This window comes from Psammomys obesus, unplaced genomic scaffold (genome assembly GCF_907164565.1).
Source record: "Psammomys obesus unplaced genomic scaffold, mPsaObe1.curated_primary_1811, whole genome shotgun sequence".
Classification (NCBI taxonomy): Eukaryota; Metazoa; Chordata; class Mammalia; order Rodentia; family Muridae; genus Psammomys; species Psammomys obesus.
Window position 1 is genome coordinate 1,528,013 of NW_026592732.1, and position 14,764 is coordinate 1,542,776.

Here is a 14,764-nt window from a genome sequence, read left to right on the forward strand (position 1 = left end):
CTGACTGACAGCGAAGCTGGGCTTGGTGGGTCTGCCTGTCAAACCCAGGATTTTGGAAGCTGAAGTGGGCGGTTAGTGCAAGTTTGAGGCCAGCCTGGGCTACACAGTGAGTTTGAGACCAACCTAAAGTACACAGGGGTAGCCTGTGTTTAGCAAGGGCCAGGACAGTGGCTGTGCGGTTGGGGCCTCTGCTCTGCAGGAGAGCTGGAGTTTGGATCATCAGTATCCAAGGAAATGCCAGGCATAGCTGTGTGGACAGAGATAGGCTGATCCTGGGACCTGGCAGCTCAGCGTCGGGTTCAGTGAAGACACCTTGTCTCAAAACAAGTGGATGGCAGGGGAGTTGGCCGTGGTAGGCAGAGGCAGGTGGGCCTCTAAGTTCAAGAACAGCCTGGCCTACAGAGTGAGTTCCGGGACAGCCTGGGCTACAGAGTGACACCCTGTTTCAAAAAGAAAAGTTGAGAGCAACAGAGAAAGACACCCAAACCCCTCCTCTGGCCTGGCATAGGCGTGTGTACCTATGTGTGTCTGTGCATATATACCTAACAGACACAAAAGCCAAGCACGGTGGTGCACACCTCTAAGGCCAGAACTCGGAAAGTCGAAGCAGGAGGATTAGAATGCAAGGCTAGCCTCAGCTGCCTAGGGAATTTGAGGCCAGCCTGGGCTACTCGAGAGGCCTTCTCAAAATAGCAACAACAAAAACTTGGCATCTAGAGAGAGCTGAAGACAGAACAGACAGGACGCCAGTGAGAGGGACAGTAGAAGGCCGCCCCGCCCTGCCTCCGCAGTCACACTCAACGCTAAGGTCACCACGGACTTTTATTTGGGAGTAGGGAATCGGCTCCAGATGCGCTCGCCGGCGCATAGTTGCGGGGGCTAAACCTGGTGGGCGGAGCTCCGGAGGCAGGTTCTCATTGGCCAGAACCCGGGACCCAGCCCTTTGGTTGGACTTCCGGGGCGGGGCTCCGGCGGCCCACCGCGGGCTGCTGCGCCCGGCGCGGCTCTACTTCTGCGCGGGGATCATGTCGTCGATAGACTGGCCCTTTTCCAGCTTCTTCTCCATCTCCACCATAAGCTTCACGCCATCCACCACCAGCTGCACCTGTTCCACCTCGGAGGAGCCCAGCCGATCGGCGTTGGAGATGTCGAACACGGCGCCCACCGCAGCCGTGTCCACGCCACCTGCGCGGGAGCAGAGGCCACGGAGGCGTGAGGTGGCGGGAGACGCGCAGGGACGGCCCTGTGCCCACCTGAAATCGCCTCGGGAATTCGCTGTTCACAAGTCACCGGCTCTCAGTATTGAGCAAACATGCCTGGATTTTAGGGTGAGGTCCCGGCTCGACCCTCCAACGTTAAATTATAACACAGGCCGGCGAACTGGCCGAGTGGGTAAAGACGCCTGTACCAAGCCTGACGACCGAGTCAAATTCCCAGGGCCCACAAGGTGGAAGGCGAGAAGACTCCTGAAAACTGTACTCTGATGGGAGTGCCCTCTCTCACAGCTAAATCAGCTTAGTTTTAAAAGGATGCCGGGCGCTGATGGTGCACACCTTTAATCAGAGAGCTCGGGAGGCAGGTGGATCTCTGTGAGCTCAACGCCTGCCCTACAGAGTGAGTTCCAGGATAGCCAGGACTACACAGGGAAACCCTACCTCAAAAAACCGAGAGAGAGAGAGAGAGAGACGGGAAGAGAGAAAAGAAAAGAAAGAAAAAAAAAATGCACAGGCCTTTAATCCCAGCACCCACGCAGGAGGGTCTCTGTGAGTTTGAGGCCAGCCTGTTTTTTTGTTTGTTTGTTTTTGGTGTGGTTTTTTTTTTTTTTTTAAGATTTTAAAATTTTGTTTCATGTTTGGGTGCACCTGCATGACTGAGGCATCAGATCTCATCATAGATAATCGGGAGCCACCACGTGGGTGCTAGGAATTGAACTCAGGACCTTTGGAAGAGCAAAGGTCTTAACCATCTCTCCAGCCCCCCAGGGCTAGCCTGTTCTACATCCAGGACTACATAGAGAGACCCTATCTCAACATCTCCAACGCATACATACATACATACATACATATATGTGTGTGTGTGTGTGTGTGTGTGTAAGAATGAATATGATGGTTCACGGTGAATGGCTGCTGTGGTCAAACTGACCACACATTTACAGAGGAAGAATCTGAGGCTCCAGTGGAGGGTGGGGCTTGTGTGTAAAATGCGTGTCCTAGTCTTGACCCCGGCACTTGCAGGGATGTCCCTCAGTAAGGAGCCCTCCCCAGGCGCCGCCGCGGGACGGGGCAGGCCGCACCTGTGCCGCGCTTCTGCAGACGGAGGCGGGTGAGAATCTCCTCGAACTTGGGGTGCTTGCTCAGGTTCGCCAGCTTCACGTGGACGCCCCCGCGCAGCCCGGTGCCCAGGTTGGAGGGGCAGGTGAGCACGTAGCCCAAGTGCTCGTTCCACATGAAGGGGTGGCCGGCCTTCTTGAAGATCTCCTCAATCTGGGGAGAGGACATGAGGGACCGGGCTCCAGAGGCAGCCTACGTGCGGGCATAGGGGAGTGGAGGGCCGACCAGGCGGCCTTCTGCCCGGAGCGGCCTGTGGCAAAGACGCGGGCGGCCTCCGACTGTGGGGTGGGGGCGGCGGCAGGAGGCGTAGGAGAGGGGGGTGTTCTGAAAGGTGAGGGTTAGGCTAGGGCTACGACTGGAAAGTGAGGCTGGGTTAAGGGGGGTCTGAGTGTGGGGTGGGGAACGGTTGGGAAGTTAGTGGGTAGGGCGGAATTAGAAAGGACAGAGCTTGCTCTGTGTGTATGTGCGTGCACGCACTGGTGCGTGCGTGCGTGTGTGTGTGTGTGTGTGTGTGTGTGTGTGTGTGTGTGTGTGTGTAAGAGGCAGAGATTGCAAAGCAGGTGGTGAAAAGCCCGTGGGGGTGGGGGGGTTGGGAAAGGTGGAGTGGGGGGAGTCTTGGGAAGTGGGTGTGGCGGGTTCAGGAGGGGGGCTGGATGTAGGAAGCGGGGTAGCTCTAACTGTGGGTGCTGCAGTCGGGACGCAGACACCCACCTTCTGCAGGCCCACGCAGAAGCGGCGGAAAACCTCCTTCATATTGCCCCCTTTCTCCATGGAGATCACGCGGAGATGGTCCTCCTCGTTCACCCACACCAGGAAGCTTTTGTTGTCGTTGTGCCTAAGGAAGGGCAGGTGGAAGCCTAGAGGTCAGCAGGAACCCCATGGCTCAGGAACAGCAAATGCATGAGTTAGTTCAAAACAGCCCTCCCTTTGAGAACTGGGTCTAGTCACAGGCACGCCGGTTTCCTAAACTTCAGATCTGAGGACGAGAGCCTTCCTGGGCCTTCCTGGGCCCGGGTCCCTGAAAACCTTTCTTAGCTTGACTCCTCCCCTTCCGGGCTCCTCCCCTTCCGGGCGTCGGCCCCAAAGCTCTGCTGTTTCTGGTTGTGAGCCTAGCCTATGAAGGCTGAGTCGTCTCTCTAGCACCCGCCCTGAAATCTCTGCACCCAGAAGAGCAGGAAGATCGTGAGTTCTAGGCCAATGTGGGGCACAGTGCGCACACACACACCCCCGCCCCGTAGGGGTCATATCGACAGTGTTTATCCATTCTGATTCCAAGGCTTTGCATCCCAAGATTCTGAGATTTCAACCATCTTCATTTTTTTTTTTTTTTTTTTTAATTATCATTAAAAAGGGAGTCCTGGTATGTAGCCCAGGCTGCCCTTGAACTTGTAATGCTCCTGCTTCAGCCTGTGCAGTGTGAGACCAAAAGAATTAAAAATTAAGTTTTTGGGGTCACTAGATTAAAGGCACAAGCCTGAACAAAGACCAGTCATGTCCCACCAGCCACAGGGGGTAGGCCAGCCTTGCTACATTCCCTCCTGCCCACTAGAGAAGTTGCTAGGGAACCAACTGGCCCAGATGACCCCCAACAGTAGCCTTGTTCCTGGATATGCCACAGAATGTGCTAATTGCCCCCCCCCCCCCGCAACAGCCCATCAGCACAGGACAGGACATTTCCACTGAAACCCAAGACCAGATGTTACCCCCACAAGAGAGAACAAAGAAAGCCAGAACCAGTTACGGTTTGGGGCCTTCCCACAGCCAATCGTTTTAAAATGCTTGCCAGGCTGGAATTCCCCTGCTTTGGGCACCCTGGGAGGGACTGGGACCTATCAATCATCCTCAGTCCTGAGCTGGGGCTCTCAGTTGGATACCAGTGGCTTGGTGTCTGTGAGAGTCCCAGCTCCAGCTTCCAATAAAGCTCCTCCTGGTCTCTGGAATCAGGCACAACAGCACCACCAAGCCTGGCTTTATATTATTGTTGTGATTATTGTCGTTGTTACTATATTTTCCTGCACATGGCTCTATCCCAGGCAGGTGCTCTAGGACTGAGCCGCACCCAACTCTGGCTCTCCTTTCAGTTTTCATGTTGAGGCCAGGTTGGCCTCAAATTCATCAAAGTCACCGTAGTCTGGCTAGCACTAGGTTTGAAACCCGATGCCAGGCCTACACCATTATGCCTGGCCAATGTGAACTTGCTATACTTCTTTGGTCCAAGTTTTCTAAACCAGGACACCTGACCAGGCCTAGGCAGGGTTGAAAGGCGAGGTCACGGTCTCCTGCGATGGAGACGGTCAGAGGGCCAGAAAGAAGCTGTTGAAGCCAGAGGAGAGAAGGACTCACCAGATGCCACGGGCGTCGGGCCAGTCTCGGGCCATGCCGGAGGCCAGCAGCAGAGGAGAGACGGGCTTGTCGAACAGGAAGTGGTCATCAATGAGCTGCTGCTGTTCCTGCTCCGTCATGCTCTTCAGAGGGTAGTACTTGCCCTTGAACTCACCTGTCAAGCTGTTGAGAGCTACAGGGGCCAAGGGAGAGCAGTCAGCTGCCTGCTTCGCTTAAGCTGGGGTGCCAAGGCTGGAGGACCCCGCACTAACTACATCAAAGAAGCCTCCAAACCACCTACACCCAGAGTCTGACCCCAAACTCATGACCTGTTCCCAGAATTCACTGACACCTCCCGCTGTGCGCCCATGGACACAAAGCAGACGCTCCCACCAAGTCCACGTGCAAGAGAATGTGATTCCTGGACATGGCTTTTTTTTTTTTTTTTTTCTGAGACTTGGTTTCATCATGTAGCCCTAGGCCGACCTCAAAGTCACTATGTGTGGGGGCTGGAGAGATGGCTCAGCAGTTAAGAGCTCTGCCAGATCTTCCGGAAGTCCTGAGTGCAATTCCCAAAGTCACTATGTGTGACATCATCATGGAGACCTTAAGATTGGCCGTTCTAGGGCTCGGAGGCAGGTGGATGTCTTTGAGACCAGCCTGAGCTACATAGTGAGTTCCAGAATAACCAGGGCTCTATGGAAAAACCATGCTGCAAACAAAACAAAACAGCAATTTTTAAAAGCCCCTCCCAAAAGAAAGGATTAACTATGGTCCAGTGTAGAAGTTACCCTTGTCCAGCCAAGCATTTGGGAGGCCGAGGCAGAAGGCCAGATGGACTAGCCAGGACGTTCTCTGCCTCAGTGAAACAAAAGAAAGAGAAATTTGCAGTTACTACAAACATCTGCTATTGTTTGTTTTCATTTCCTGATTTTGAGAAAGAGTCTCACTGAATAAAAGCTGGCCCTTCAATTCCTGGTGGTCCTCCTGCCTCAGCCTTCCAAGTACTGGGATTCCAAACGTAGGGTGCCAGGCCCAGCCCTGTCACCGCACCCGCCCTGAGAAATCATCTCCGCTCCTCTGCTCCACTCTCAGCCAGAGCAATGTTGGCTGAATTAATGAATCAGTGAAGACCCCTGGTTAGCTGAGCGCAGGACTTCCCAGGATGCCCCAGCACAGGTAACGGCCTTGGCTCCAGCGGAACTGTGGTTGGAGACCTCACCTTCCACGGACAGCTTCTCCACAGCCCGGCGCTCTCCTCGGGAGCAGTGGGGGGGGAGTGTGTAGCCCTTGATGCTGCGGCCAGTGCGCACGCGGCTGCTCAGCACGTAGTTGGGGTCCAGGTCGTCTCCACCCTGGGGAGCACTGAGGAGTCAGGGAAGGCAGTCCTGGCCATCTCCAGTCTCACTCCACATTCTCCAGGTCTCACTAGAGACCTTTCGGGTCTCTCTAGTGTTCCTGGGTGTCCCCCAAAGTCCTCCGGAGTCTCCCTGCTTCTGCCTGAGTCTGCCCCAGAACCTCTAGGTCCTCCCTAATCCTTCAAGTGTCCCTCATGTCCTCTAGGGTCTCTCCGCTTCCTCCTGGGGCTCCCCGGAACTTCTAGGCTTTCCCCAGAGCAGCAGGATCTCCTCCAGATGCCCCCAAGGCCCCCTCTTGCATTGCCTCACTCACTGCCCACCCTCTGCCCTCAGGCCCCATCCTTTCTTTCTTGGGGTAGTCTCTGTCTCTCCTTCCCTCTGTCTCTATTTGTAGCTCCACCTTTCCTCCTATCCAGCCTCTCTGCCCTCTCTCCTCCCCGCCACTCGGCCCAGGGGCACTGACCTTAAGGTTCTCATGGTTGAGGTCGGTCTTATGTTTGTCTGTGGGTTTGAAGCCACCATGGCGGTCCTGGATGATGGGGTCAAACAGGTCCTTGAAGACCGTGTAGGACTCCTCATCGCCGGCCACACAGCCTACCGTCATGATAAAGGGGTGACCTGCGAGATGAGGCTGAGGTTAGCACCAGAAGCCTGGGCCTGTGATGGGTGTAGGTGTTCAGTCTGGGAAAAAAGAGCTGTCCCAGAGACCAGGTAAATAGGGCTAAAGATGTTAAGGCTTCTTGGAGTCCACAAATTATAGTGTGCTAGCCCAAAATATTTTTTTTTCTTTTGGTTTTTCGAGACAGGGTTTCTCTGTATAGCCTTAGCTGTCCTGGACTTGCTTTGTAGACCAGGCTGGCCTCGAACTCACAGAGATCTGCCTGCCTCTGCTTCTCTGAGTGCTGGGATTACAGGCGTGTGGCAGCGTACCCTGCTCAGCCCAAAATATTGAGAAGCTCAAACAAACCATTTACACAGAGGGTCTGGGCAAGAGGCTTGAAGGACCCACTTATGGGCAAAGAGTGCAGCTCAGCAGAACAGCACCTGCCTAGAATCCCCCAGTGAGGGGCTCGGGTGTGGCTCAGTGGTAGAGCCCCTGCCTAGCATGCAGGGAGGAGGGCCTAGATATTGTAGGGATGAGAGGGAGGGAAAGGAATGGGAGGCAGGGAAGAAGAGAAGGAGAGCAGGGGAGGGAAAGAAGCGGGAGCTGAGGCCTCCTGGGACAGGCAGGCCTGGGACAGTCGGTCCAGTGGCCTCCAGTCCTCTGTCCTGCTGCAGGCTCACCTGGGTTGTCCACCCCAGTCTGGATGACATCATCCAGAGTGAAGCCAGAAGGTGTCTCCTTATCCCGAAGCTTCTTGTAGAGGTCGGGGGTCAGCACCTTGGCCATGTGGTTGTTGTGCTTGCTGAGATCAGGGTACTCCTCCTCCGGTTTGTAGTTCAGCTTGAACTTGTTGTGAGTGTTGCCGAACGGCATGATGGCGGCCTAGGGGACCCTGAAGCCAAGGGGGCACTGAGCTCAGACTCAAGAACCCAGCCACAGGAGGCTTGAGGTCAATCAGAGCCTGGGCTTGAAGCAAGGGGATTCCCCAGCTGGGGATTGGTCTGATGCTTGTATATGGATACTAGCTGCTGGCCCTCAAGATCTGGTTACTGCCCAGATAAACCTATCCTTGTTGTGTAAGACATTATACCTGACTGGCTGATTAAATGGCTGTGCCTGGCCAGGGCAGATATTGGGGTAAGGGTGGCTAAGGTTCCCCAGCTTTGGGTTCAGGAGACTTTCTGGAAAGAGACGGACAGGAAGAGAGGAAGAAAGAGGTTGGCATCCTTGGTTAGTGTGGAGGAAAAACTAAGCCTGGTGTGGAAAGGCCCAGATACAGAGTACAAGCAAGCAATTTTAAGATTGTGCATGGAAGGTAGCCTAGATAGAGAAGAAGGCTGGCGTTGGGTGGGGGCTCGGAGTGGATGGTTAATTGACATAGCGTAGGCAGAGATATCTGCCCAGCCCAAGGTGAATAGAATATAACAAGTGTCTGTGTCTTATTATTTGTGACACCATTTTAGATACTACCACCGTGATGATCATAGGGCAAATAATAAATAATATATACCCCCACGCTCATTATTTTTTTTTCACACCCAGCCTTGTAAGGAAACATCAGGCAAGTCGCCCAATGTGGCTACATCCTGGCTGTGTGACCTTGCTGGGACCAATCTCTCTAGCCTGAAAAGGAGGGCAGGCAAAACTGTTTGTCTGAAGCCAGAGAAGGACAGTGGCATTAAAAAAACAAAACAAAACAAACAAACAAACAAAACAAAAAAACAAAAAAGAAAAACACCACAGGATCTGAGGTCTGGGGGCCCATTGGCAGAGCACTTGCACAGCATGCACAAGACCCTGGGTTTGGTGCCCAGCAAACTGGGTGTGGCCGCTCATGCCTATGACCTCAGCACTTGGAAGATCAGAAGTTGAAGGTCATCCTCAGCTATGTAGAGCTGGGGGCTGAATATAGGCCTTGGCTGGGCATGGTGGTCCATGCCTGTAATTCCAGCACTCTGAAACTGAGGCAGGAGAATCGCAGTGAAGTCAAGGCTAGCCTGGGCTACAGAGTGAGACTCTGCCTCCAAAAATAAAATAGAATAAGAAGAGTCAACGATCGGAAATCGGATGGCCTCATTGAATCTCAGCTCTGCTCCTGACAAAATGCTGTGTGGCTTTGAGCAAGCTGTTGGACTTGTCTGTTCACTCCTCTGTGAAGGGGAGTCTACCGAGGTCCTCACCTCTTTCAAGGGATTTAAGGACAGGTGAGGCGCACGGGTCAGTGCCTGGCATATCAGGCACCTTTTATTCAGTTATTGCTCTCAGTGGCCTGTGGCAGTTCGGATGAGAATGGCCTACAGGCTCACATGTTTGAGCATTTCGTACCCAATCAGTGGAACTGTTTGGGAAGGACGAGCAGGTGTGGCCTCGTTGGAGAAGGGATGTCACTGGGGTTGGGCTTTGAGGTTTAAAAACCCACCTCATTCCCAGTTAGCTCTGTCTGCTTTTTGGCAGAGGATAAAGAGGTGAACTCCGCTCTTCCAGCACCCCGACACAGTGGTCATGAGCTCTAACCTCTGGAACTGTGAGCCCCGAGTTAATGCTTTCTTTTTTTTTAAGTTGCCTTGGTCATGGCGTTTTGTCACAGAAACTGAAAACCAACCCCAGCAAGCCCTGTGTGAGGGCCCAGGCAGAGATTGTATGTATACCCTGAGAGAAGAAATAAGGGAGATTCCCTATCCAGGTCTGTCCGGCTGAGGGCGTAGGAATGGATCTGGGACGCTTCAGCCCCCTCCTTCTGTCCCTCTGCCTCCAGCTGTCTTCAGGGTTCCCTTCAAAGCCACATCCCTAGGTTACTGCTGTACAGCCCCAGGCTAGTGGCTAGAGCCTGTCCTCTGCCCCCCTGGGACTGAGGCTGATGAGCATGGATCTGGCATGAAGTTCCAGCTGGGAGTCTAACGCTGTCATTTGTTTGTGTTTTGAGGCAGGGTTTCTCTCAGGCCTGGAGCTAGTCTGGCCAGCCAGCCAACCGCAGGACCCATCTGCCCGCACCCCAGCACCTCACCAGTGATTACAGACGGTCTCCCCAACGGCCAGCTTTTTTTTTTTTTTTTTTAAGGTGTGAGGTCTGGGGTTTGATCTGGGCCCTGATTGGTGCCGCCTGAGCCATCTCCCCAGGCCTGTCGCTTGTATTTTGTTACTACCGCTTTACTTTATTACTTTTATCGACTAAATCCCTGGGGCGCTGACAGCAGGGACGTTGATCAGGGCTGGAAGGCAGGGGTGGGAGGAGGTGGGAGGAAATGTGGACCAAGTGGAGAGAAGAGGGTGGGTAGGACCGAGACCCGAAGCCCTTGACACTGCTGCTTTGCAGCTATTTTTAGAGGCCCCCACCCCCACCCCACCTGCCCCTCCCTTCGTGTAGGCTCGCCTTGCACTAAGTCAGCAGAGCTGGGTGGCCAGGAGGACGTAGAGCCAGGCCCTGAGACTCAAGGACACCCCAGGCTTCCAGCCCAGATCTCTTCAGAAGGTGTCCCCCCGCCCCCACCCAGCCCTGTCAGGGACATCCCAGGAGACAGGACACTGAGGCAAGAGAGACGCAGAAAGAACCCGAGCCCCAGAACCCATCACAGGCTTCCTAAGATCTCTAGGTAAACTGGATCATGTAACCCCACCTTCAAGATCCCCGAGACAGACAGACAGAGGGTAGGAGAGCCAGACAGAGGCCTGCCAGACAGCCCATGAGGTAAAGGCAGGGAGCCCCCAAGTCTTGATGCCCAGACACACAGGCGGCAGGAGACACCCGACTTCCCAAAGCTATCCTCTGTCAACGTGTGCATTGTGACCCTGTCTGTCCCCCAATAATTCTTAAAACCTGACAACCACAGAGAGGGTCAGGGACAATGAGACACAAGGTCACAGGGGCGGTGTTAAAGGGCCACTGACAGGAGCCATCTGGACGCCTGCCTCAGTGATAGCAGGCCGTCGACTGCTATTCTCAGCCCGTTGACTGCTATTCTGAGCCCCAGCCTACCCTGTCTTGCAAGCAGGGACATTTGGCAGCTGTTGAGACCTGGGTGGCCTGAACATTTGTCCCCACAAGTTGTTCTGCAGAATACGCAAGTGTAACGCTATGGGGGTAAGCAGGGGACCCTTGGACTCCCGAGCCCCAGACCCCACCCCTGGGCCTCCCGTACCTGGCTGGGCTGGCTGGTGAGAGAGGGCTGTCTGCGGCGTGGAGGTGGTGCTGACCCAGGGGCAGCCCCTGTAGCCCCTGGCTTATATAGTGGAGCCTGAAGAGTGTGATTGGCCAGGAGGGGGCTGTCCCCAGGGAGGGCCCCCTGAGGGCAGCTGAGCTCTCAGCTCATTGCCCAGGCACCTTGCCCGCCCCGAACCCAGGCATACCGCTCGCCCAGCCCCATGGCCTTGTATGGGCTGCCCCTGGGGCTGACCTGCTCACTGTTTCCCAGACTAAGTGCTGAGTCGAGCTGGCTGGGGACAGCTGGCCCCCCGCCGGGAACACAGAGCAGCAATACTTTGGGTGTCCCAAGCACGTAGAAGCGTGGCCCTCAGGCCTGTTGCAGCCTGCCTCAGGCCCCTCCAGGCTTGGTGATGGCCAGCACCCTCCCTTAGCCTCATGGCCAGCGTCAGCAGCTGGGAGAGCCATTTCATTCTGTTTTGTTTTGTGTTTCTCTGTAGCCAAGGCTAGCCTGGAGCCCAGGTTGGCCTCAGACATTTAACAATCCTCCTGCCTCAGCCTCGCAAGTCATGCCTGACTTCATTTTTTTATTTAATCATTTTGGCTTTTTTGAGACAGGGTCTCACTGTGTAGCCCAGTCTGGAACTTTGAACTCATGGTAATCCCCCTGCCTCAGTCTCCCAAGCGTTGGGAATCCAGGTGTTTGCTTTTTTTTTTTTTTTTTTTTTTTTCCTGCAGTTATAGGTTCAGAACTGTGTGTGCCAGGCAAGTGCTGGCTCCTGGAGCCACATCTCTAGGCTACAAGCACCTGGCAGGAATTTGCAGTGAGAGCCAAGAGCCAAGGTCCTCCAGACCCAAGGAGGCCTGTGTGACCACCCACGTACAGGGATGGCCATGGCCATGGTAGTTCCAGAACCAGGTTGTTTCTCCCGGATCCCCCGGCACTGGCTGCTCCCACGACAGTGGAATTGGCAGGGAAAGTAACAGAGGCAAAAAAACACTTGCAGGAAAGCAAACAGGGCTGGGGGAATGGCGGCCACCCTCAGCCTGCCCCTCGCCCTGGATCCACCGGGAACAGGGCTATTTTTAGAGCAAGCTTCTCCCTCATGTCTACAGAGCCCAAGACCCAGGGCTCTGGGATGGGGTGGCTCGGGCAGCAGGTGTTGGGGGGGCGGCCACGTGTCTGGGTTAATTATAACCAGGGAGCTCGGGTGTCCCAGCCCTCGCCTCCTTACATGGGCAGCCTAGACCCCTGCTGGTGGCTCCCATCCCCAGGGAGAGGTGGGCTGGGTGGCCCCAAGCTGTGGAGGGCAGAGTGGAGCAGGACACCCAGTACGACAGGAGCCTTTTGCATCTCCGCTGTGACCAAGGACCTCAGGGGACGTGTGGGAAGGGAGACGGCACTGAGGAGGAGCCAGGGTTGCAGGGCGTGAGACAGCCTTCTTCAGGATCACCCTGAGGCTCCTTCTCTTGATTCCTCCTGGGGTGGCCAGCTTGGCTTCACTGCATTCTCCCCCATTTCTGCCCTGGCTGATAAGGGGGAACCAGCTCTGGGAAGCAGACGCTGGCCCTGGCACCCCCTGTTCTTTGCCAGCACAGTCATATGGACAAAGGTCTCCTTTGGGGGCCTTAGAAGGTGATGCCTAAAGAACTAAAAGGAACTGGATTTCAAGAGTTTGAGGCCAGCCGGGCGTGGTGGCCCAGCTGGCCACCCACTCAGGGATCCCAGCACTCAGGGAGGCAGAAGCAGGCAGATCTCCATGACTTCGAGGCCAGCCTGGTCAACAAAGCAAGTCCAGGACAGCCAAGGCTATACAGAGAAACCCTGTCTTGAAAAACAAAACAAACCCCCCAGAGCGTTGGTTTATTGAACACTTCCTGGGGAAACAGGATACACGGTGCCTGTCCCCTCCTGGAGGGACAGGTCACTAGGCCTTTGAAGGAAATGAAAGAGGGATCAGAGCACGGTCACAGATGGGTGACTCAAGGCAGGCCTCTGAGGGGGGAGCATGACATCTGAAGTGGAGAGGGCCGGATGTGTAGGGAGGAAGCTGAGGGAAGAGCAGTGCCAAGGTCCTGAGGTAGAGCACTGAGGGTAGGCACAAACAGACATGGCCAAGGAACGTGGGCAAAGAAGACACCGCTGGGCAGGGGACAGGGACACGTGGGATAGGTGCCACAGAGGGTTAAAGGAGGCTCTGGCCATGGCACATGCCTGCTGGAGAGCACACTCTACCCCCTGAGCCCCTGAGAACCCCTGGGGGGGATGTCTGACTGTTTTGTTATTTTCTTCCTTTAAGACAGGGTTTCTCTGTGTAGCCCTGGCTGTCCTGGAACTCCCTCTGTAAACCAGGCTGCCTCTGCCTCCCAAGTGCTGGGATTAAAGGAGTGCACCACCATGCCTGGCCCTCATCTTTATTTTAATTAAAAAGATCACATTTGTTTATTTAATTATTTATTTATTATTTCTGGGGGTAGGGGTGGGACAATTCTCGGGAGGCAGTTCTCTTTTTCCACTCTGAGGGTCCTGGGACTTGAACTCAGGTTGTCAGGCTTGGCTGCAGGTGCATTTACCCACTGAGCTGTCTTGCTGGCCCTCAACATTCTTTTTGGCTCCATGTAGATTGCTATCGGGAAGCTCTGTGCCTCTAAGTCACTTGTCTTGGAGACGCCAAACGTAGCGGGAACTCAGCTTCTCAGAATGATTTGCAGGCGTGGGCTAATCATGAGACCTGGGATGAGCCAGTCAGAGGCAGGGTCCGCCTGTAAGAAGATGAACTGCAAGGAGGCTAGCATAGGTGCGGATGGTTAAGTACTGTTATGCCCAGATCACGAGGCCCCCAAGAGACCATCAGGAACACGAATCCGATGCAAATGCATGAGAATCTTTTTATTACAAGCTTGAGCCTGGGTCACAATCCTTCCTGCACAGCAGGTTGGGAGAGTGACCCTGAGGTCTGGGGAGTCGGGGTTTTTAGAGGGAAAACTGCAAGCGGGGACCTCCAAGCCTTGGTGTTACATGACTGGACAAAGGGTAAAGGAATGAAATGCACTTTGGCCTCGCTGGTTTCAGCACCTGGCCAAACCACAAAGAGGAACAGCTTCCAAGAGGAGCACCGAGACCCTGGGAACAGCTTATGTTTCCTCAACCGTCCCTGTCTTTCTGTCTGCCTCAGTTGCTATGTCTTATTGCAACTGCCGAAAGTATTCTGTGGTTTGTTTGTTTGTTTTCTCAGAACTTAAGGGTGGGAACCAAGTACTCTAGGGTCAAGCTAACCTTGGATGGAGGCCAAGAAACAACTTAGAGTTAGCTCTGCTAATTTAACCCTTTCAGTACTGCTCCCAGTGCTTATATAGTAACTCAGTCTCATCAGTGAAGCTCAGAGAGGTTAAGGAACCAGCTCAAGGGCAAGCAGCGGGGAAGGGGCAGAGCTGCCAATCAGAGGGGCACAGGGTGGCTGGGAGGGCTTTGGGGAGCCTCTGGGCAAGTCAAGCTGTGTCCTCAGTCTCTTCCCGGGCCGTCAGGCACTTGCCATGTCCACACCTGCTGTGCCATGGTGCTCGCCCTCTCCTGGGGGCTGACGGTTGGTGGGGGTAGAAGTGGTTCAGTCAGGAGCCCCGAGGAGTCTTGAGAAGGTTGGGGACCGAGGCCTCAAGGCTCTGTCATGGAGACCTCAGGGACTCTAAGGGCCCCTTTTCTTTTGTACAGAGTCTCGCTATTTAGCCCAGGCTATCCCAGACCTCACAGCTGGAGACCTTCTGCCTCAGCTTCCAGACCAATACCACCATGCTGTATTTCATGTGTTAGTTGTTTTGAGGTCTTCCTACCTTGTAGCCCAGGCTAGCTTGGAATTCCTAGACAGTCCTATCTCAATGTTCCAGTTGCTGGGATTACAGGCATTTTCAACCTCTTTTTGTTGTTGTTTGTTTGAGACAGGGTTTCTCTGTGGAGCGTTGGCTATCCTGGTCTCACTTTGTAGACCAGGCTGGCCTCGAACTCATAGATGCACCT

At 54.5% G+C, this 14,764-nt stretch overlaps 1 protein-coding gene across 1 annotated transcript; it reads right to left on the minus strand.

Annotated features, from left to right (window-relative positions):
* Positions 1 to 804: 804 nt before the first annotated feature.
* Positions 805 to 10,794, minus strand: Ckm (creatine kinase, M-type). Its single transcript, XM_055615689.1, has 8 exons — positions 10,751 to 10,794; positions 7,295 to 7,506; positions 6,474 to 6,628; positions 5,875 to 6,007; positions 4,674 to 4,845; positions 3,042 to 3,165; positions 2,294 to 2,483; positions 805 to 1,185 (listed from the first exon to the last, which is right to left on the minus strand). The coding sequence occupies exons 2-8, from the start codon at positions 7,485 to 7,487 to the stop codon at positions 1,007 to 1,009; spliced, it is 1,146 nt and encodes a 381-aa protein (XP_055471664.1). The 5' UTR covers positions 7,488 to 7,506; positions 10,751 to 10,794; the 3' UTR covers positions 805 to 1,006.
* Between the last annotated feature and the right edge of the window lie 3,970 nt (positions 10,795 to 14,764).